General features: G+C 42.4%; 4 protein-coding genes across 8 annotated transcripts; all 4 read left to right on the top strand.

Annotated features, from left to right (window-relative positions):
• Positions 1–765: 765 nt before the first annotated feature.
• Positions 766–3549, top strand: LOC103999517 (F-box/kelch-repeat protein At5g60570). 2 transcript variants are annotated; one of them, XM_009421289.3, is made up of 3 exons: positions 766–1026; positions 1118–1307; positions 2047–3549. In XM_009421289.3, exon 3 carries the CDS (start codon positions 2125–2127, stop codon positions 3415–3417), a length of 1293 nt encoding a protein of 430 aa, XP_009419564.2. In that variant the 5' UTR covers positions 766–1026; positions 1118–1307; positions 2047–2124; the 3' UTR covers positions 3418–3549. The 2 variants fall into 2 exon arrangements, with proteins under 2 accessions (XP_009419564.2, XP_009419563.2); XM_009421288.3 differs by having other exon boundaries at positions 1118–1338.
• A 2047-nt stretch (positions 3550–5596) lies between these two features.
• LOC135594036 (probable 3-hydroxyisobutyrate dehydrogenase, mitochondrial) lies at positions 5597–12827 on the top strand. Of its 2 annotated transcripts, XM_065084445.1 has the most exons (11): positions 5597–5811; positions 6129–6217; positions 6568–6682; positions 7075–7225; positions 9490–9572; positions 9882–9977; positions 10423–10565; positions 11356–11440; positions 12005–12084; positions 12170–12240; positions 12689–12827. In XM_065084445.1, the coding sequence occupies exons 1-11, from the start codon at positions 5686–5688 to the stop codon at positions 12817–12819; spliced, it is 1170 nt and encodes a 389-aa protein (XP_064940517.1). In that variant the 5' UTR covers positions 5597–5685; the 3' UTR covers positions 12820–12827. The 2 variants fall into 2 exon arrangements, with proteins under 2 accessions (XP_064940517.1, XP_064940518.1); XM_065084446.1 differs by lacking the exon at positions 12689–12827 and having other exon boundaries at positions 5599–5811; positions 12170–12446.
• A 147-nt stretch (positions 12828–12974) lies between these two features.
• Positions 12975–14513, top strand: LOC135594039 (photosystem II 10 kDa polypeptide, chloroplastic-like). Its single transcript, XM_065084450.1, has 5 exons — positions 12975–13176; positions 13474–13532; positions 13645–13700; positions 14139–14191; positions 14281–14513. The coding sequence occupies exons 1-5, from the start codon at positions 13026–13028 to the stop codon at positions 14373–14375; spliced, it is 414 nt and encodes a 137-aa protein (XP_064940522.1). The 5' UTR covers positions 12975–13025; the 3' UTR covers positions 14376–14513.
• Positions 14514–20438: 5925 nt separating this feature from the next.
• LOC135594037 (uncharacterized) lies at positions 20439–21971 on the top strand. Of its 3 annotated transcripts, none has more exons than XM_065084448.1 (2): positions 20439–21056; positions 21295–21971. In XM_065084448.1, the coding sequence occupies exon 2, from the start codon at positions 21356–21358 to the stop codon at positions 21773–21775; it is 420 nt and encodes a 139-aa protein (XP_064940520.1). In that variant the 5' UTR covers positions 20439–21056; positions 21295–21355; the 3' UTR covers positions 21776–21971. The 3 variants fall into 3 exon arrangements, with proteins under 3 accessions (XP_064940520.1, XP_064940519.1, XP_064940521.1); XM_065084447.1 differs by having other exon boundaries at positions 20515–20940; XM_065084449.1 differs by lacking the exon at positions 20439–21056 and adding an exon at positions 21079–21194.
• The last annotated feature ends 217 nt before the right edge of the window (positions 21972–22188 follow it).

Raw genomic sequence — 22188 nt, 5'->3', positions numbered from 1 at the left:
AGTGGGGAGAGGCGGAAACGTAGCCGCTTCCCACTGACCCCGTGATTACCACCCACCCGTTCTCGCCTTGTCCGGGGAAAAGCCCCCTTATCCACAACGAGAGGCTGCCAACCACCCCCACCTTCCTCCTCTTCGTTTCTCTACGCTTCGCCGCCTCTGATAGTGGAGGGTGCATGGGCAAAAATTAAGGGGTACGTTTATCGCACAAACTCCAAGAGAACAGCGAGTATGCGATGGGACCCGCATTTATGTGTGGCTACGTGCGCGAGTGAGGCGTGTACGCGGGTACGGAGCTCAGGTATCGGTTCACAGAGAGTGGAAATTTACAAGCCAGCTTGCATCGCTGACGCACGCACGGGATGCTATTACGCATGCACTGGCATAACGGTTCCTATGCGACAGCCAATATCTGCCGTCCGTTCATCCCTCGCTTGCCGTGATGAAAAGTTAAAATTACAGATCGTCATAATATTTTTTAAAATATTATATATATTGTATCCACTATTTTAAATTTTAGTTTTCGATGAAAATAAGGATATTTTTAGATATTTTAATATTTTTAATGTACATACAAATTCCGCAAACGTTGATGCCTTTGTGCAAAAGAGAATCCCGCCATTGAAGGAAAAAGGTTTCTGCCGCATAAGACTTCCTATGCGCTAAATTCCGTTGGAGGCTCAACGCGCTCTCGCCGAGGACGAGAGAAGTAAAAAAAAGGGAAACCGACGCGAAATAGAATATTTAAAGAAATGCCACTCTAGAGAGAGAGAGAGAGAGTCAGAGAGGAAAAGAGGAGAGGGGACGACGACAGCGGCGGTGGTTCCGATCGTTTCTTCGCCTCTTTTCTCCTATTCTATATCGCCCGCTGCTCTCCCTCTCGAATGCCGCCTTCCGCCGCCTGAGGGGGCAGATACCGGTGCCTCCGACGCCCCGATCTGCGTCTCCGGTGGCTTCTCCCGCCCGGGGAACCGTGAGATCCCGGCGTCGCCCGACCTTGATCCCCCACCAAGTTCGCTTCTCGCCGAGGTTAGGCGGCCGTCTCCCGTTTCGACTTCGTTTCTCGCTCTACGTAGACGAGCTCTCGGAGATTCTAATGGAATGCGGTCTCCGATGGCAGGTTTTCTTCAAATGCCGAGGGTGGTACACGAATCGGGAGGCCTGGTGGTTATCTCTGCTGCTTTAGATCGGAGCGTATAGCTCTTTGTGTTGGGAAGTCGGGATCAGCAGACGGAGAATGCGTTTGATACCGTCTGATCTTCTAGTCCTTACCCAAAAACCGGAATCTTTGCTGCTGATGTCGTTGCAAGGTGAAATCAGCATCTCTTCGTTGAAGGACTAGTATGTTTTCTTCTTGTCTTGTTTTCTCTTTGACGCCATGAAAGTTTGAAGTCTTGTTCTGGAATTTTACATGTAACAAGTCGATGAAATAGTTTCTTGAGGAAACGTGTGAGATTTGGGGTTCTTCACGTTTTCCTAGAGCGGACTTTCTTGGGGATTATTATACCTTGATAAATTAGTTTGGCATGCATGTTTCGTCCCTAATTTCTGGATACCCACCATCATTGTGTTTATGATACCTATTTCACTGTCACACTGTAGTATAGCTGACCGACTCGTACACTATTTGTCTGATGTATTGCTTATAATAGTGCATTTTTATTTAGAGTTGACATTTTAAAATATTTGACAAATAGGAAAATGTGGGGTTCAGGTAGAATGCTAATGTCATGCTAAAGTTCAAAAATACTTTTGAAATTCAAACCAGAAGATTGACTGCATGAGTTCATGCAACCGCTGCTAGATGTCAAATATGAATGATGATACCAGTACAATCGTCCATACAGTGTACAAGTTAATTGAGTCTACAGAGCAATAATGATGGGGAATTGCCCGATAATACCTGACAAGCTTACCCAATGTTACCTCGACTTGATTGCTATTTGATGCATGTAACTTTTGATGTTGCATTTCCTGTTAATGCATGAGCATCAAGTAAATGAAATGGTTTTAGCAGCTCACAACTTATTCCTTTTCCTCCATTTGCAGAAGTGAATGGCCATTTGTATGATATCTGCAGCTTTTGAGCTGTCCACTTGAGAAAGGGGTGCAGGATTGAAGCCAGGAATGATGGTTGGCTCTACAGGATGCGTGCTGTCACAACTTTTTAGATCTTTTGATCAGGACCACTGTTCTTTTCAGAGGTATCTGTGGACTTATCTGCTGCTGGTGAAAAATGGGAGCTTGTTTGAAGTGCTTAATGAAGTTATTTTTGACAAAGATTTGAATTTACTAAACTTAGACCTTACAGATCTTACAAGGAGAAGACCTGTGTATAAGAGACAGCCTGCAGGTAATTACAGTGTTCAGAAATCGAATGGCTGTCTCCTCCCTGGACTTGTTGATGATGTTGCACTAGTTTGCCTAGCTTTGTCATGTAGGTCTGACTATCCTTCACTTGCTTGTGTAAACAAGAGGTTTAACTGGCTGATTCGTAGTGGATATCTTTACAAATTAAGGAGACAACTTGGTGTAAGGGAGCACTGGGTTTATCTGGCGTGTAGTTTGATGCCTTGGGAAGCATTTGATCCCGTTCGGCAGAGATGGATGAGGTTACCAAGGATGCCATGTGATGAATGTTTTTCTTATGCAGACAAGGAGTCTCTTGCTGTAGGGACCCAGCTTCTTGTTTTTGGCCGAGAATTAACTGGTTTTGCTATTTGGATGTACAACTTAGTGACATGTGATTGGTCTAGGTGTCCAATGATGAGTCTACCTCGTTGTCTTTTTGGGTCAAGTAGCTCAGGGGAAATTGCTATTGTTGCCGGTGGAAGTGATATGGCTGGCCATGTATTGAAATGCGTTGAGTTGTATGACTCAGAATCTGGTACTTGGGAGGCCTTACCGGATATGAATATGCCAAGGAGATTATGTTCTGGCTTTTTTATGGATGGGAAATTTTATGTTATAGGGGGCATGTCAAGCCATACGGATTCTTTAACTTGCGGTGAAGAGTTCAACCTTAAAACAAGGACATGGAGGAGAATTAGAAATATGTATCCTGGTGGTAACAGGGCTACCCAATCTCCCCCATTGGTTGCGGTTGTTAATAATCAGCTTTATGCTGCCGATCAATCCACAAATGAAGTGAAGAAATACGACAAGGAGAATAATACTTGGAATGTTGTGAGGCCATTGCCTGTAAGAGCTGACTCTTCCAATGGGTGGGGTCTTGCTTTTAAAGCATGTGGTGACAAGTTGCTCGTGGTTGGTGGTCATAGAGGGCCTCAAGGTGAAGTCATTGTGCTGCACTATTGGTGTCCGGTGGAGGGAAATATGGCTGGAGCAGACTGGGATATTCTTTCCATTCGAGAACGAGCCGGTGCTTTTGTTTACAATTGTGCAATAATGGGTTGTTAGGGCATGCATTTCATGGTTGTTACATATCTTCCAAGTTGCAATATTCGGATGGCAATTGCCAAATTTGATCGCTAAAACTGTTTATCTGTAATGGATATTTTCTGTTTACACGCATTGATCATTTGTTGCCAATGATGCTATTTTTGTGCTCCTACAGTTCAATTCCGAAGGAAACTGCACATAGTGTTGGATTAATGCAGCGCAGTTGTTGTCTTTAATGAATTAACTTTCAGCTCCAAGAATTTCTGTTGCAATATAACATAACATGAATTCCTAGTTTCACGTAATTTGGGTATGTTCTTTGTGTAACTTTTGTTTTACCTGAATTCAGATTCTATCTCGGAGTTATTGTTTCTGCGGGGGTTATGATTTCATTGTTTCTTTTACTTTCATAATACAAGTAAATGCTCTTCTTTCCAGATTCATTTTGATATGTTCTAAATGTGATTCTTCTGCCAGTGGTGATTATTTCGTTTAGTCACTGTTTGGTACAGCCATTCAAACAAAATTTTTTAGAAAAAAATGGAAAAAATTTGACATGCTCTTCGGTTTATGTCAGTTTCTCGAGAGACAACTGGAGATACTTGTGAAATTGGCTTGAGTCCATCGTTAATGCTATTCCATCTCAGTGAAGATCTAACATCTTTTTGTATGGAAGCAGGTTTCGAGTTGTTGATGTGTTTTAGTCTATTGTTTCCTGCACGGAGGAGTGATGGTCCGCATCATGGCAGCTTGACAAATATGTTAGTCCTCAAGATTTTTTTCTTTCTAGAAAATCTTCTACTAGCTAATTACTGAGAAGCTGCTACTTCAGATATTTACAGAGGTCTAATAGAAGGTAGAACTAGAAAGATCTCTAAAATAGTCTTAAACTCCATAGTGAAGTTTCAGATTGATTTGTGAAAGGAAAGTATGGAAGCCAGATTAAGTGGCAGGAGAGTCAGTGCATGTAGTCAGAAGCTTATTATAAAATGCTTGGCTGATATTTCTACTGTAGTATCGTACTTGTAGATAAGCATTATCAATGGGAGAAACTGAGACTTTGGCAGGAAATCTCTGGTAAAACTGGTACTTAGAGGAGACACATTCTGCCAAGCTAGACAAAGACCTGATCATGATACTTCAGTCCTCGAACTTTAGCTTCAGTTCAGTTTTTTTTTTTTCTGATGAAAGGGAATTGCTGAAGACTAATAGATACTTGCAGGATATATGCCTTCTGAGATGAATCACATTTCAATGATTGGACACAGTACTTGATAACTTCACCAGAGAAACCATCTTTGTTCGTTTTGGTCTTCGGGCAGCTTTGTAAGGCTACATAAAAGCTACAAGGACATCCTGAGGTTGAACTTGGGATTGACTCAAAGGAATGGAACTGTTTACTTCAGTTTTATGGCAGCTTTGCAGTGGCTACAAAAGTTACAAGTACATCCACACTCTGACCTTGTTGGGATGCCACAAGGAGAATGAGGCCGTCCTAATTGAACCAGGTACCAAAGCAGACTCCCATTGATGTTACATCAATTATATATTATTTGTGGGAACAAATCGGCAGTAAGTACAAGAATCACATATCGTAGCAGGTGCAGGTCGTCCCAGAGGAGGGAGGATGCTGCAGCACTAGCGTTGAGCGGTACGAGTTCCTTGTGAATGGGCGCATTCTACTGAGCTTGTTGGCGGTGCAAGTAATTCTACAAAAGGTGATGAAACTTGCATAACCTGTTTTCCAATGTTCATTATTAGATTTAAATTTGTGCTTTTAAACTTCATATAAAATGCCACCATTTATGATGGGCTGTGGCCAGCCCACGCTTGGACTATGTTACATTCATCAGGTTAGTGACAAAAGACCCATTATCATAAATCATCTAAATTTTATGATAAATCTTACAATAAATTTGAACTAAACTGATTAATATTTTTATCGAATCAAACTTCAATCGCCTTTTATATGATCCTTTTTATCCATTTGGACTTATGCCAAGATTCTCTTATCTTGATGTCAAACATAAGTGAGCCGATGAAAAAATATGGATATACTTAGTCTAAATAATAAAAGGTTTGGTCAACTGATAATGGCAGATTACGTAACGCTTCGAGTATCGCACATTGTATAGAACAGGACGCAAAGGACGAGTTTGAAAATGTGACATCTTTTAGGGATAAATTTGCAAAAAGAACGATCGTAATTGGTTCCCTCGATCCATTTGATCCCTGTTCTTTGACTTGGAGCATCGACCGGCGAGCGCGGTGGCAGCGGAGACGGCCATGGCGAGCTTTGGATTGCGACGTCATACGATCCTTTCGAGATGCCTCCGGAGTCTCGCTCGTCCGCTGTTTCAGCCCTCCTCGGGTCGAGGCTTCTCTTCGACCGCTATTCCGATCCTTTTGGAGGCGAGTTCTCTTTTCTATCTTCGATCGTTCTTAGACCCTAAACCCTTTTTTCCTTTGCTCGAGTTCGTTGGATTTTTTTGTATGCTGTAAGTTTCTGTTCGAGCACATTACCGACCTTGGATTCTGTTGCTGGCGTTGTAATGTAAAAACTAGTTTATCGATAGGCATCGATCACAAGTACGGGCCGTATGAATCCACTTTGACTTAAAAGTTTCAATTTTATGCGGAATTTTTTTTATGCCGATTCGGCAAAATTGGAATTTTCTTTTTGAAAATTTACAAGTTTTAACTTTGATTTTCTTGTTATGTTGATGCAGAGGGTTGGATTCATAGGACTTGGAAATATGGGTTTCCACATGGCAACTAATCTCATAAATGCTGGATACACCGTCACCGTTCATGACATGTAAACCACTCATTTCACTCCGTTCTATACAGTTTGTGTTCTTTCCTTCTTGCTTATTTGGGTTATATATGTGCCTTCTATCTTGTTTTCTGCACCGTGGACTTCTTGGAGTTGCAACGTTTTGTCATGAGACTTGGTATCTGTTCCATAGAGGCGTTAATATGAATTACTCAAATCGATTCTTTTACTTGGAGGATATTGTTATTTAAATACTAGTATCAGAAGGGTTGGTTTAATTGGTGTAACAGGCACGTAAGGAATGCATGTTCACTTTGTCAATTGTGATTTTCTAATCATGTTGCATTAGTCTAGTGGATCATAGAAAATCTGAGACTTTGGCTGGTTTCTAGTGATATTGGTACCATGAAGAAGTTCTCGGAGAGAGGTGTTCCAGCAAAAGAAACTCCTCGTGAAGTTGCAGAGTCAAGTGATGTCATAATTACAATGCTACCTTCCTCCTCCAATGTGAGCTATTTACATTTGTTGTTCTTGGTACACCTTGTGCTTTATTTATTTCATTCTGATTGCTTTTACATTTTCAATTTAATTTTGCTCGGTCAGATATCTGCAGGTTCATTTATTTTTATATTTTTATATTTTAGTCATGGCCCTGCTGAAATTTATTTTTGCCTCTAAAGTTCACTGCAATGCTAGTAAGCTGTTTTCTTTACATTATAACATTAGCATACTGATGGCTGAAATGCCTTATACATAAATTTGTAAACAGTTTATGCTTCATGGTAATTTCACTGATCCTGCAAGATGTTTGAATGCGATCGTATTTAACATTAATTTAATTCATTTCTTTGTCATGTTCATCCTTAGAGTTATTATTACATTATGGGATCATTTCACAGGTCTTGGATGTCTATACCGGTCAAAATGGCTTGCTTAGTTCTGGGAATCATCTGAGCCCCTGGTTATTTATCGACTCTTCTACAATAGATCCACAAACATCAAGACTGCTTTCTGCTAAAGTCTCAAAATATCATCTCAAAGGAAAGAAAGGTTTTGTTCAACATCAAAGGCTTATTTTCTTTGTTAAATATACTTTGATTTTAGAATGATTTTTCTTCTGTTTTGTGGTATTATGTGAAACAATAAGAGATGTACTTGTTTGCAGTAGATGGTTCTTGTTATCACGTCGCTGTTAAACATATTCAAATACATATCATGTTGACTCGAGTCGGACAAACTTTATTCTTATGACATGTATCTTGTACTCCGATGTGACTCGTGGCCAAATCACCCTTCAACTTCTGTTGTATGTTTGTCATTCATTAATCATTACATAAAAAATAATTCTGTTTAAATTTTATTGTTTTCTCCTGTTGCATACAGTAATCCATTTTTTTTCCCTCAAAGACTAATCATGTCAAGTGAGTGGGATGTTGAATAGTGTAAAGTAATATATGGATTTACAATTCCTTCATAATAATGGGCTTTGCCACCAAATTTCTGTCTCGGGCATGTGTAAGATATGGCATAAGGATATGTTGGTTATACATCACAGTCTAAAATTAGTGTAATGGACATCCTTAAATCCAAATCAACTTGCCATTCTATTTAGGATAATGCTTGAAACAAATTTATCTTAAAACCAATTTGGTTTTATGCTTGAAAGATCAACCATAGAATTTATTTATTTATTAAGACAATCAATGAAAAAGTATTGGTAGAAAAAGAAAGATTTACATATAATTTTTGTTGACTTAGAGAAAGCCTATGATAAGGTTCCTAGAGATTTATTATAGTGGGTTTTAGAAAAGCAAAGTGTATCTACTAATTTTATAGATGTTATTAAAGATATGTATGATAATGTAGCTACTAGTGTTAGAACTATAGGGAATGTGTCTAGTGAGTTTCCTATTAGCATACGATTACATCAAGTATCCGCATTAAGTCCCTACTTTTTCACATTGATAATAGATGAACTTATTAGTCACTTACATGATTAACCTCCCTAGTATATATTATTTACTGATGATATTGTCTTAGTTGATGAGAGCCTAAGTGAAATTAATTATAAACTTGAGTTATGAAGGTAAGTCTTAGAAATTAAAGGTTTAAGATTAATTAAGACTAAAAATGAATATATAAAATGTAATTTTAGTTATTTCAGAAATAGACAGGAGAATATAATTAAATTGGATAGACAAAAAATCCCTTTAAGTAAAAGTTTTAGTTATCTTGGATCAATTATTTGACAAGATGGAGAGATCATTAAAACATTGATAATGGATGAACTTACCAATCGCCTACATGATTGACCTTCTTAGTGTATGTTATTTGTTGATGATATTGTCTTAGTTGACGAAAGCTTAAGTGGAATTAATTATAAACTTGAGTCATGGAGACAAGCCTTAAAAACTAAAGGTTTAAGATTAAGTAGGACTAAAACTAAATATATAAAATATAATTTTAATGATTCTAGAAATAGATAGTAGAATATAGTTAAACTGAATGGACAAGAAATCCCTTTAAGTAAAAGCTTTATGTATCTTGGATCCATTATTCAACAAAATGGAGAGATCATTAAAACAGGATGGTTAAAATGCTGAGGGGTCAGGAGTCTTATATGATTATCAAATATCTTAGAGATTAAAAAAAAAATTTATAAGATAGTTGTGAGACCAACAATACTTTATGGATCTGAGTGTTGGACGATTAAAAAAAAACATATGTAAAAAGTTTGTGTTACTGATATGAGAATGTTGAGATAAATGTGTGTGGAGTTACTAGGAAAGTTAGGAAAAAAAGATACTTTTATTCATGAACAACTAGATATCGCTTCGATAAATGATAAGATGAAAGAAAATCATTTAAGATGGTATGGGCATGTGCTTAGGAGACCTTTAGATGCGATAGTCATAAGAGGTGAAATAATTAATGTTAGTGGTACGAGGAAATATAAAGGCAGATATAAAATGACTTTAATATAAATTATAAATAAAGATTTAAGTACTATGAACGTAACTAAACATATGACTTCTTATAGATTTCAATGATGACAAAAGATCAATGTAGTTGACTCTAAATAGTTGGGATTTACGGTTTTATTGTTGTTGTTGTTGTTATATAGCGGGAGAGGTGTTTTCTATCAACAACTAAAAAGAAACAATATATTACTTAGCTACATTATGTTGATTTCTAGCATTTACTTACTTTGTGTACACCAGGAACATCTGACAACCTTTGTTCAGTGTACCTACTCATTTTGTTTACTTTTTTTTGTCAACTTATATGCAACCATTAAAGCCCTCCGATTGCAGGATATGCAGAAAATCCCATTATGTTAGATGCTCCTGTCTCTGGAGGTGTTCCTGCTGCCGAAGCAGGAACTCTTACTTTCATGGTATGAAAATACACATCTAATGTATTTCATTAATTATTTTTCAGTTGAGTTATGTCTGCTTGGTAAACCGTTGGATTTTTCTTTATGAGACAGATGTAAACCTCCTATTTTTTGCACACTTGTTTTTTAATGTTTTCTAATTCGTGGAAAAAGATGTTTCCCCTAATTTTTCAAAATTTGCTCCTAGTAGTCCTTGCTGGTTTTTTGAGGTTGTTGGGAATCACAACTTATAGATTGGCAGGTCTGGATACTGTTGTCTAAAAAAAAAGTTTGTATTACTGGCAACTAATTCTATCTGATGTAATGCAGATTGGTGGCATGGAAGAGGCTTATCTGGCAGCAAAGCCACTATTTCTCTCAATGGGTAAAAATACTATATATTGTGGTGGAACTGGCAATGGTGTTGTAAGCTTGCTTCTATGTCTTAATTATGTACTTGTTGGTGAAGCTATTTTTTTCCCTCCTTTTTCCAATCTATTGATTTATTCTAGCAAAAAGATAATATCACTCTACTTGTGTCTTGCAAGAGCTTTATATTGTTTGATGAAGTTGATTTTCTCTTTAGTTATTTTTTGTGGATCTGTATAGTATCAAACAGATGCTAAGACACTTCAGCAAGATATTACCTTTATTTTTTATATTCTAATAGTTTACTACTTTACTTACATTCAACATGGTGAAACATGATTTGAACAAGTTTCTAATACAAAATTCCTATGAGAATCTTTGGAGGGAACTTCTTTTATATTTTAATAGTTTATTTCCATTCTTTATAGCTTTCCTTTGATGGATTTGACATTTTATCACGGGTCCTCACTATCATGTACCTATTATGGTTTATGGTCTCCAGGCAGCAAAGTTATGCAATAACTTGGCACTGGCTATTAGCATGCTTGGGGTCTCCGAAGCATTTGCACTTGGTCAAAGTTTAGGAATCACAGCTAGTACATTGACAAAGGTTTTCAAGTCTTCAAGTGCTCGCTGTTGGATTAGGTATTCTACCCATTTCATATACCTTTCATGGATGCCCCCTTTGCGTGGAACATTATAACTTGTATGTCTTTCAATGAAAGCTTAGATTGTCTTATATAAAATTAACTCATTAGCTAGTTGACTTCACAATTTAATCTCAAATTTTTTCCAACTGATACTTCTATTGCGCCTTGTTATGCATGATTGTAGGAGATCATTATTTTCTGCAAAACTATAATTGAAAGATACCTTTCATATCTTGAACAAATAATTGTTAGCTCTCATGATACTCCATGATTCAGATACATGGTTCTTGTTGCTGGTCAATGACTATGGCTCGCAAAACATTGTACATGCTTTCTTTTAAAAAATTCATTATATCCACTTGCTAAGAAACAAAAATTTATTAGAAAAAAATTGTATATTTCCATTCCTAATAATTGGTTTATTATCTGCATTTCATAATTTTCTGTGTTTAAGAGTCTTAGTCTATTATCATTACCCATCGACACAGGAGAAGCCTATTATAATTGTGTGCGACTCACACCCTGAATAATAGTTGTCTTAATACTATGTGCAAAAGGTGACTGTTTGACATCTGAGGTTGTCTTACAAGTAAACTTACAATGCAGTAAAAGACAGTATTCCTGTGGAAATTATCCTCTGATCAGATATTTATAAACTTTCATATGCATTTCTGAATGCTGTGAATTACAGGATAAAATAAATTTCAAGAGTGATGTGCTTTCTGTCATGAAATATTTCCACTATAGATTGTCAAATGTTGTCTAATTTCTGTAGTATTTGGCAGTGACAGTTACAACCCAGTACCTGGAGTAATGGCAGGGGTGCCTTCATCGAGGAATTATGATGGTGGATTTACATCCAAACTAATGGTACATTTCTGATATCCTATATCTTTGCCAAAGTTTTATTCCACAAGTTATTGCCTGTTTACTTAAAAGATTTCATGTTGACACTACAGGTTAACAATTGTCTAAGAACAGGAAGTACTCATGACTAACCTGTTTTCTCTCCATAATGTACAAATTTATTATGGTATTTTCTCGTAGCTCTTATTTTTTTGTATTTAGTTGATGACCCTGTGTGGTGTGTAGTGCCATGCATGTTGGAATCCACTAAAAGCAGCCGACTTTTGTTAGCTTCTGATCGAAAACCTGAGGGAGTTAATTGGTTTAAGTAAATCTTCTATTAGGATGCATTGTGTTGCTAAAAATGAAAATTTTAGGTATAACTTGTGAGTTGGAGCATGTTAGAGGATAACTCCCTTGTTTCCTAGTGATCTAAACAAATCCAAGTGCCTCTCTTCGAAATTTTTCTTTCCAATGATGTGCACCTATATGAACATTGTAAATGTTGTCTTTCCCTGATCTACCTTGATGAATATACATAGAAATGTATGGCTTACCATGATAAAAAAAAATATCAACTTGATGTAGGCCAAGGACTTGACACTGGCCATGGCAGCTGCAACGGAGGTTGGTTTTAAGTGCCCCATTACTTCCGAAGCATATGACATGTGAGTTCCCGGTGACAACATACTTGGTTGCATGCTTGAAGTGTTTTTGGCTTTGACATATTTTAGCCATTTTTGGTGGCAACAGTTACAAAAAAATGTGCGACGAGGGCTTTGAGTCCAAGGACTTCTCCTGTGTCTTCCGCCATTACTACTCTGGTAAGGATGAGAATTAGATTTAGATTGAAACGTGCAAGGACTGCCATGGGTGTGTGTGACTTCTGTGTCTTCCACCATTACTTCTCTACTAGTATGAGAAGATTTCTTTACCAACAACATGGTTGCTGATGCTTGTAATAAATGGAATAATTTGATGTAAACATCCATTTATATATCACAGTTGGAGAATGATTGTTTGCTCATAATGCATGCTTTTCTCTCACACTTGTAATGCTGTAAGTATCACATCTGCCAAGTTTGTGGGCTTTCATGAATACCTTTCAGCATGTGATAAATGCCCCTCTAAAGCATAGAAACTTCATGTATATCCTTCCAATTTTAGATTTTGCAAGATATATGTGGAAAAAAATAGGTATATTCCCAACCTTATCCTTGCAGAGTAGCAATTATAAATATTCCCTCTCAAAGCATTTTTCTATTGTTGAAGGGTCTTGTGGAAGGTACCATTCTTACTGTGCAGAAGCAGATGGAGGTTTCCGGTGGCGCACAGACTTGCAAGATATTGTTGGAGAGTGCATCCACATGAACCATGCAAAATTGCAGATTTTTTGGCTGTGAAAACTGTGTCATCCATAAATATTCTCAATGGGGATAAGATAATGTTGGCAATTCAGCTATCAGGAACCAGCCATAGAGGGAGTGCCATGTGTCAGCTGGACAACCACTCTCCTGCTTCCTGTCTATCTATCATATATCAAGCATAGCAGAGAAAAGAAGAGCAATCAGAAAGGCTACACAGAAGAGAGAGAGAGAGACAGAGTGAGATGGCAGCCTCCGTGATGTCCTCCTTGGCCCTAAAGCCAGCTCCATTCCTTGGGAGGCCACAGGCGAAGGGCCTTCCTTCCCTGGTGAGACCCTCTTCCTCCTTCAAGATTCAGGCCAGTGGCAAGAAGATCAAGACCGACAAACCCTATGGTCAGTACTCAGTAGTATCCAAAAGCTTCATGTAATCTTTATATCTTGTTTGCATCATTAATTGTAGGTAAAAACTAGAAAATATCAGGAGATTAAACTCCTCCTTTATGCTTATCCAATATGAGCCCGGTTCTATAGCAACAAGAAATATTAGGAAAGCCACACACGAGTCCTTGTGTCATTTGATGTCAATTTATGATCCGCTTTCCAGGACTCGCTGATTCTTCTGCAGCATAAGAAGAACTACTACCTTTCTTCATTTTCTGTTTTTGTTGTTTAAGTATGAAACTTTTGCAGGGATTAATGGAGGAATGGACCTGCCAGGCGGCTTGGATGCATCTGGAAGAAAGGGCAAGGTGAAGAACATCTCTAACTCTAATTCTGCATCAAAATATACACACACAATTTATCAATGGATCCGTAGACCACTTAAAACCACAAGCTCTCATCTTGTCTGAATGGATACAGGGGAAGGGGGTTTACCAGTATGTGGACAAATACGGTGCAAATGTTGATGGCTACAGGTACTGTTCATCATTCCATATGGTTGTCCCCTCTCATGCGATTGTTGTTTCAAGAGCACAGCATTAATAAGTTCCTCTTAACAATATTTTTTGAAATAGAAATCATATCTGATAAAATTTAAGATGGTATCAGATCGAAAGGTCATATGTTCAAAGTTTTTCCAGGTCAGGCGCATAAAAAAAAGAAAAATCCCCAATCAATTCGAGTTGCACATGCTAGGTTGAATCATCTTTCACCAATACCAAGGAAGAGTAAGTGTCAAGAACATAAACAAACGCAGATCATGTCTAGCTTTTACAAGTAACGACAATGATAGAAAGAATCAAGCATTTGTGATGGAGAGAATTTAAGGAGATGTAGTAAGATGATGAGTAAAAGATCTTGAACGCAAGTTGGTGTATATGTTGACTAAACCCTGCATGTCTTCTTGCTTGCAGCCCAATCTACGATACTAATGACTGGTCGCCCAGCGGTGATGTGTATGTTGGAGGTAAGGGTCGAAGGAGAAGGAACTGCAGGCAGAAGAAGCATTGTGTTTAGATGGAACTAATTGGCATTGTGTGCATGTGAATGTTGCAGGAACCACAGGACTGTTGATATGGGCTGTGACTCTTGCCGGACTCCTCGCTGGCGGTGCTCTTCTCGTCTACAACACCAGTGCTTTATCTCAGTAGAATCTTCTCCGACCATCTTTGTAATCTGCCTCTATATGAGACTTGGTCGACTCTCCCTTGTAATTCTCAATATGATGTCATAGTAAACCGTCTTAGGGCTTCTGCTATATAATGCAGACACTCTTCCTGTTTATGATACTTAATTGAGGAAAATCATCGTTGACGTCTAAGCTAACTCGACATAGTCTGAACCCAAAGGCGTAGAAGTGTCCTAAGTGATTTCGAGGTGGCTCCAAGGTGGGGGTATTGTGCTCTCGAGGTGTCACCTGCACTAAGATCGATGTCGGGAAAAGTTTTTCGACCTAGTTTCTCCAACATTCAAGTTAGTCACCAAAGACTCGATGGGTATAGGTTATTTTGGGAAGAGAGCCCCTAGGTATAGCATCGGCGATTACCTTTTATACCACACCTTGGATGAGATAACTTATAATTGCTTTAACATCCCCTTCTTAGTGTGCGATTACCTTTTATACCACACCTTGGATGAGATAACTTGTAATTGCTTTAACATCCCCTTCTTAGTGTTTTGTCCACGTGGACGGTAGGAAGGAGATAGCCCCTCAAATGACCTACGTTGGACTTTTGTCCATGTGGGTAGATGGGCAGGGCTGACTTGGATCTTTTTCCTTCCACAACAGCTTTCATGTGGCGCTTACGTATCGGATGATGGTTGGTCGTTAATATGTTCTCTATCATTTGTTCTCCCTAAGGCATATTTCGATACTCTTATTAGGGGGGCACCGAAGTATGACATTTTAATTCATTCGACAAGCCCATTACCAACCTGCCCTTCGTGACATCAAAAGAACACACATTCGTCAAGCAAATTCTTCTTAGTGTAGGTTGGGTTTTTCCGACTCACACGACTCAGGCACGTTTTGCCATATGCCTCTGTCGTGACAAATTAATCTTGATATGTGTCGAGTTTTCCCAACTCATATGCCTCGAACACATTTTGCCTCGTGCCTTCGCTATTGCAGACCTCACTTGGTGCAGGTCGAGTTTTCTCAACTAACATACCTTGGGCACATTTCATCTTGTGCCTCTACCATAACGAATTACTCTTGGGGAGGGTCAGGTTTTCTTGACTCACAGGGTACATTTCTCCTTGCATCTTCACCCTATGCCTCTATCGTGGTAAATTTCTTTTGACGTGGGTCGAGTTTTTCCAACTCACATGCCTCGGGTATATTTTGCCCTACATCTCTATTGTTAGGATCATAAAGACACAAAGAGGTGGGGTGAATTAGTGCTTTCAAAATAAAGTTTTGATTTAAAAAAAATTGATTGAAACTTATAGGTTTGGAAGTTCCGGATCTAGTACATACGGTTATTGAGAACGATAACCAGCCTTATAAAGGTAGTTGAGTGTCAATAGATGATCTTTCACTCTCGATATCATGAGAGGATTATCCCATGTGCTCCCACTCAAGCAAATCCTTGACCAAGGTCAATCGGATTGTGATGAATCTGATAAGCGTGAGAATCCGATTAGAGTAAGACTCCGATGGATATCCTATGAGCCTGATAGCACTATGCTCGATATATAATATATAGGATATTAGATGGATGAGAGACTACAAATACATGATAATTGAGGGCAGATAGGTCCAATGGATTAGATCATCCTGTACTATTTGAGAACTATGACATAGTGGCCTAGTACGTCCATACTTAATGAGTAGAGTGAATTATTATAAGAATAATAATTTTGAGTTAGAAGGAGTTCTAATAAGTGCAACTCACAGCCAACTCGATATTGAGTTTAGAGTGTCACACACATATAATGGATATTACGATTAGTAGAGGATTGAATATGAGATATCTAATAAGCTCCTATTTTATTGGGTCCATTGGGTGAGATTCAATAGGGCTTATAGTGGTTATTGGATGGGGATCCAATATCCATTAAGCTAGGATAATTGGATGGAGATTCAGTACTCATTAAAGCAGGATACATTAGGGTAAGTAAATATGGCTCTCTATAAATAAGAGTTGGGGCTTCGTGAGTCTTAGGCTAGACCCCTATTACCGCCACCTCCTTCATCTGCTCCTTGCCCTTTCTTTCGGCTGACTACCTCTTGTCTAGTGCGAGAGGATAGTAAGAGAGACCGATCTCTCCTTGGTTGCCACTATGGTATAGTGGTGCGTGAACGCGAGGAAAGAACATGTTACATGAGGAGGTGCGTCGTCGCAGTATCCGCTGTGTGGATCACTGCTAAAGAGGAGTTTGCAAGAGCTTCTTCATTCACGGACTGAGATTTACAGATTAGGGGATATACGATCTCCTCTTATGTGAGAACATCTTAATCATTTTATGCAGTTATGCACTTTTGTCGCTTTCGAGTTTTTCGCTCCCGATCTTTGTACGACGATTTGATAAATTTGTTTTGGGAAACCAGTTTCTATTTTTATTTTCCACTGTATATGTGATGCTCTCTACGGTTTCCCAATAAGTACCCCATCAATGTTTTCACCGAAATGAACGCATCCACATATGGGAAGGATGACAGTTGTCTCCTTGAGTAAAAGTGCTATGGATTTGAGGTAGAGCCTCCTTGCTAATGCATTCATTGGGAGGAATGATGTGTAGACATTCCTGTGACAAGTCCTTATTCTAGCGTCAAAATGTTAAAGGAAATCATCGTTGGCGTTTGAGTCAACCTAACATGGTCCAAACTTGAAGATGTATGAGTGTCCGAAGTGGCTTCGTGGTGGGGGCATCATGCTCTCGAGGTGTCACTTGCATTAAGATCAATGTGGAAGAAGTTTCTCGATTCGGTCCTCTGACGTTCAAGTTAGTCACAAAGAGCTTAGTGGATATGAATTTTTTCAGGAAGAGAGCCCCTTGGCTTAGCGCCAAGGATTACCATTTATACTATGCCTTGGAAAGGACAACCCATAACTGCTTCAACATACTTTTTGACGTTTTGTCTACATAACGAGCAGGAGGAAGATAGCCCATAATGGACTTTTGTCCATGCGAGCAAATGAGCGAGGGTGACCTCGATCTCTTTCCTTCCATGATAATTTTTATGTGATGTCTACGTGTTAGACTGTTAATGTGTTCCCTATCAATACTAACTATAGCTATTCAACCAAACACTAATCGGAATGTTTGATGTGGCCATTAAGCCAAATGCTAATACTTGTTGGATCCTCTACTTGATGAGGATAGTAATTATGATAAGACTTGGCTGACGTCAGATGACGCCTCACGCCTCGATCGACGTGACAGCACCTGGTCAATGCAGACCGGAACGCCGACTGAGTTACATTAACACCCTGCTCAAGCTCAATTCTTCACGCCACGCCAACACAAGTGTCAAACGCTACCAGCCTGCCCCCTACAAGCGGGAAGCTCAAGAAGCCGTAAGCTTCCCTATAAATACCCTCTCGTTCATCAGCAGAGGGGGAGGAGAAACATACATAAAAAAAGACTTCTTCATTTGAAACCCCCTTCACATCATCTGACTTGATCGTCGGAGGGGTCGGGCCGAGCACCCCGGCCCGACCTTTGTGCAGGTACGAAGCCGAAGGTTCCCGCCGGACGCACGGGCGAGGAGTTCCTACCCGGAGGAAACGACGACCCCGTCCCGATCGAACCACCGCACCCGACCACCTCAACAGGCTCGAGGAACGCCTTAGGGAGATCCCTGTCATTCGAACCCGAACCGAGCCGCGTCGGCCTCGAGGCCACGGCTCAAGGCTGTTTCCCACAACAGATTGGCGCTAGAAGGAGGGGCCCGGAATGTCGGGTGATCACCCGAGCGGCTCAGATGAGCCCACGGCTAAGAGGTCGCACCCGATTGGAGCCTCGAGGGAACATCCCCCGCACGAAGATCATCGTGACGTACACCCCGCCATGACCTCAGAGCGTTATTGGCGGATATTCAACGACTCGGGCCTGTTGCCGCTCGACGACCCCCCCACCGACCCCTCGCCCGTGTCGTCCGAGGCGTTCTAGGACCTCGCTCACCAAGTCTGAGCTCTTATGGGTATGGTGCAAACCATTATCCCGCTCATTTCTCATTCGGCGCACCCGCCTACGATCCAACCACTACGACAACACGAGACACCTGTTCGGGCACACACGACACTTCCGGAGCCCCCTGCTTCACCTCGGGTCCGACCGGCCCTACTCGGGGATCCAGTGATGGCAAACCCGAGCGGCCACCCGGAACCTGAGGCATTCTTTTCGGATTCTATAGACTCCCTACGGGCCCAATTGCGCTTCGTCAGCCAGCGACTCGACGAGGTGCAGAATGAGCTTCGCAGGTCCAAGGGAGAGCTCGGGGAGGACGGACACCAGGGATCTCCCTTCATGCCTGAGATACGGGATCAAGCAGTCCCCCCGGACTTCCGACTCCCCTCCCTGGACGCATATGATGGCGCCACCGACCCCGCGGACCATGTAACCGCTTTTCGCGCCCAAATGGCGCTATGCGGAACCTTTAATGCTCTGATGTGTAGAGCGTTTCCCACCACTCTGAGAGGGCCGGCCCACGCGTGGTATGGCGGCCTGAAGACCGGGACTATCGCCTCCTTCGACCAGCTCGTCAAAGACTTCAAGCTCCACTTCGTGGCCTATGCACGACCAAAACCGTCTGTGTCATTGCTCATCGGACTCAAACAAAGGGAGGACGAGCCCCTCTCACATTTTGTGGATCGTTTTGCCACGCAAATCCGGGGTTTGCCGAACACTCACCCCTCTCTATTGGTGCAGGTGTTTATGATAGCCCTACGACCTTCCAGATTCCTCTGGTCCCTCGCAAAGCGACCTCCCACCATAGTGCTAGAGATGCTCCAGCGGGCTAACCGGTACATCGCGGCGGAGGCCTAGGCGGCCGTGAGGAGAAGGGACGACTTTTGGCAGCGGGCTCCATAGAAGAAGTCAAGCACCCGCGGTGGCTATCCGATGTAGTCCTCGTAAAAGGAATCTAGGCCCTGCCTCAGTCTCTTCCGAGCGAAGGCTCAGTATCTACCTGACTGCCTCCCGGTTCGCGGTTAGCTCCGACCTAACCCCCTTCGATATCTACATGGCTCGGCCATAGTCTACTCGAGTCCACCTCAGCGTGGCTTGCCCGCCTGAGTCGCGTCTCTCGGCCTAAGCCGTATCCCTCGGCCATGGACTGTCGAGTTCCCCTCATGGCGGCCTTCCCGCCTGAGCCGCGTCCCTCGGCCGCAGCCCGCCAGCGCCGTGCTCCTCGGCCATGTTGCCCGAGACCACGCCTGCGCGGCCTCCCCGCCTGCGTCGTGCTCCTCGGCTCCATGCCCCCCGAGACACACTTGCGCGCCCTGCCCGCCTGCATCGTGCTCCTCGGCTCCATGCCCCCCGAGACACACCTGCGCGGCCAGCCTACCTGCGTCGTGCTCCTCGGCTCCATGCTCCCGAGACCACACTTACACGACCAGCCCGCTTGAAAGCTGAAGCCATGCCTCGGAATCTCGTTACAATGATTGACGCATAACTTCTTTCCGGGGGGGAATATGATGAGGATAGTAATTATGATAAGACTCGGCTAACGTCAGATGACGCCTCACGCCTCGATCGACGCGACAGCACCTGGTCAATGCAGACCGGAACGCCGACCGAGGCACATTAACACCCTGTTCAAGCTCAATTCTTCACGCCATGCCTACACAAGTGTCAGACGCTACCAGCCTGCCCCCTGCAAGCGGACAGCTCAGGAAGTCGTAAGCTTCCCTATAAATACCCTCTCGTTCATTAGCAAAGGGGGAGGAGAAACATACACACAAAAAGACTTCTTCATCTGAAACCCTCTTCACATCATCTGACTTGATCGTCGGAGGGGTCGGGCCGAGCACCCCGGCCCGACCTTTGTGCAAGTGCGAAGCCAAAGGTTCCCGCTGGACACGTGGGCGAGGAGTTCATGCCCGGAGGAAATGACGACCCCATCCCGATCGGACCACCGCACCCGACCACCTCGACAGGCTCGAGGAACGCCCCAGAGAGATCCCCGTCATCCGGACCCGAACCGAGCCGCGTCGGCCCCGAGGTCACGGCTCAAGGCTGTTTCCCACAACACTACTGATAACTACGAATCCGGTTCTTGCCATGGCTGAGACCTCCTCTTCTCCGAGGAGAGCATCTGCCGCTTTACGAATCCACGGACATCAAACTCCGAGGGAGGCACCCTTTCAAGTAGGAATCCTCTCGCCGAGCTGTGGGATTTGGACGCAAACACTCAACAAAGCAGTAACAGCGCATGTCAACAAATCCGTGCTAATGTTTTCTTGGAAGACAAAGCGGTTGGAGGTAAGTTGAAGAAAGAAGGTAAGCTGTGGAGGAACGGAATGGAGAGTAGGCTGTGCAGGGACCAGCTTTGCTGTACTCGATTGGGTTTGCTGCAACCTGACAAGCCCGACCTACTGTTCGTGCATCTGTAGCAGCTCATATCGCCGACAAACCCGCAAGACCTCGTGACGCCACTTAACTCCACCCAGGTCCGTCCCCTTCCTCCGCAAAGAGTAAAGAGGCAGAAGACCTTCTGCAGCCTTTGTCCCATCTCGAAAAGCTGCATTCCTGTGATCACAACGCGGGGTATCTGTTCCATCCTTCTCATCTTTTTTCCTCTCACTAGATCTGAGTTGAAAGATTTGATTTCTTTTTCTCCTTCAAGAGGATATCTTTTCTGGAGGTTTATAATCGTCATACAGGTCTCAGCATGATAGACTAGCAACAATTGCTCAGTCTGCTCCCTTTTCTTGTTCTTTTTGAACTTGATTTCTCTTTCGAAGATTTGTATGTTTCGTTCTTAGTTGAAAATTCGATTTTTTTCCCCGGAAAATTTGCTGGTAAAGATTAGAAATTCCATCGACAGAGAGAAAAAAAAGAAGCTTTCTTTGATGAAGTTTTTGCAGTCCACCAGAGTTTATATTGGTTATCATTTTGCAGCTTTTGGGGCGAAGACGTAATCATAGGCTGCGGAAGAGGAGGCCTCGTTGGAAGAGAACTGATGGCGCCGAGTCTGCAGCTCTTCGCTCTCTTTCTGCTCGCGGCCTGGGTCGTCGAATCGGAGGCCCACGACGTCCGGCCAGCAGAGCACGGCCTCGAGCACCAGAAGGACCCCGGCCCGGCTTCCCCGGCGATGGTGACATTCTTCCGCGGCCGGCCGGAGGTTGCGCTCCCGGAGGCGCAGAACGTCTCCGAACCGGCCTGGAAGCTGGCGCCGCCGCGGCCGCAGCACCGGGACGGTCCCAGTGCTGTCCTCCTCGCCGCGGGCGTGGCGTGCGGCATCGTCGGATCCGCTCTTCTCGCCGCGGCGGCGGTGGCTTTCGTCGTCCACGCCCGCCGCTCCGGGTTCGGGCTCCGGCCAGGATGGGCTTTCAGTCCAGCCCGTAGAAGCGGCCCAGAGGTCCGATTGGGTTCTGCGTAGACCAAAAAATTGACCGTTGGATCCGCAACCGACGGTGATTGATCTGTTTGTTCGTTTAGTGAATCCTTCCCGCAAACCTCCTCATTTGCCTTCTTATTTTCAAGCGTGTAATACATTTCATGGTGTTTTGTCGTCCGAGTGATGACTCGGCTTTGTGAATGCAACGGACCAACTACGAAGCAAGCATTTAAGAGAATGCATCTCTCTCTCTCTCACACACACACACATATATATCTATCCAAAGCGCCTCTCGACGCGACCGCAACAGCCGCCGTCTGATTCAAGAAAGGGACGGTATCTACCGTCAAAATAAATACCATGAGAAGGCTCGTCTCTGTTGGTATGTACGTGATATCACCCGTAGCGGTCATCTCGATACTCTTACCCCACTCGATTCCACTTACCCCTTCATA

The sequence above is a fragment of the Musa acuminata genome, chromosome BXJ1-9 (genome assembly GCF_036884655.1).
Source record: "Musa acuminata AAA Group cultivar baxijiao chromosome BXJ1-9, Cavendish_Baxijiao_AAA, whole genome shotgun sequence".
Taxonomy (NCBI): Eukaryota; Viridiplantae; Streptophyta; class Magnoliopsida; order Zingiberales; family Musaceae; genus Musa; species Musa acuminata.
This window is presented reverse-complemented; position numbering and strand designations above follow the sequence as displayed.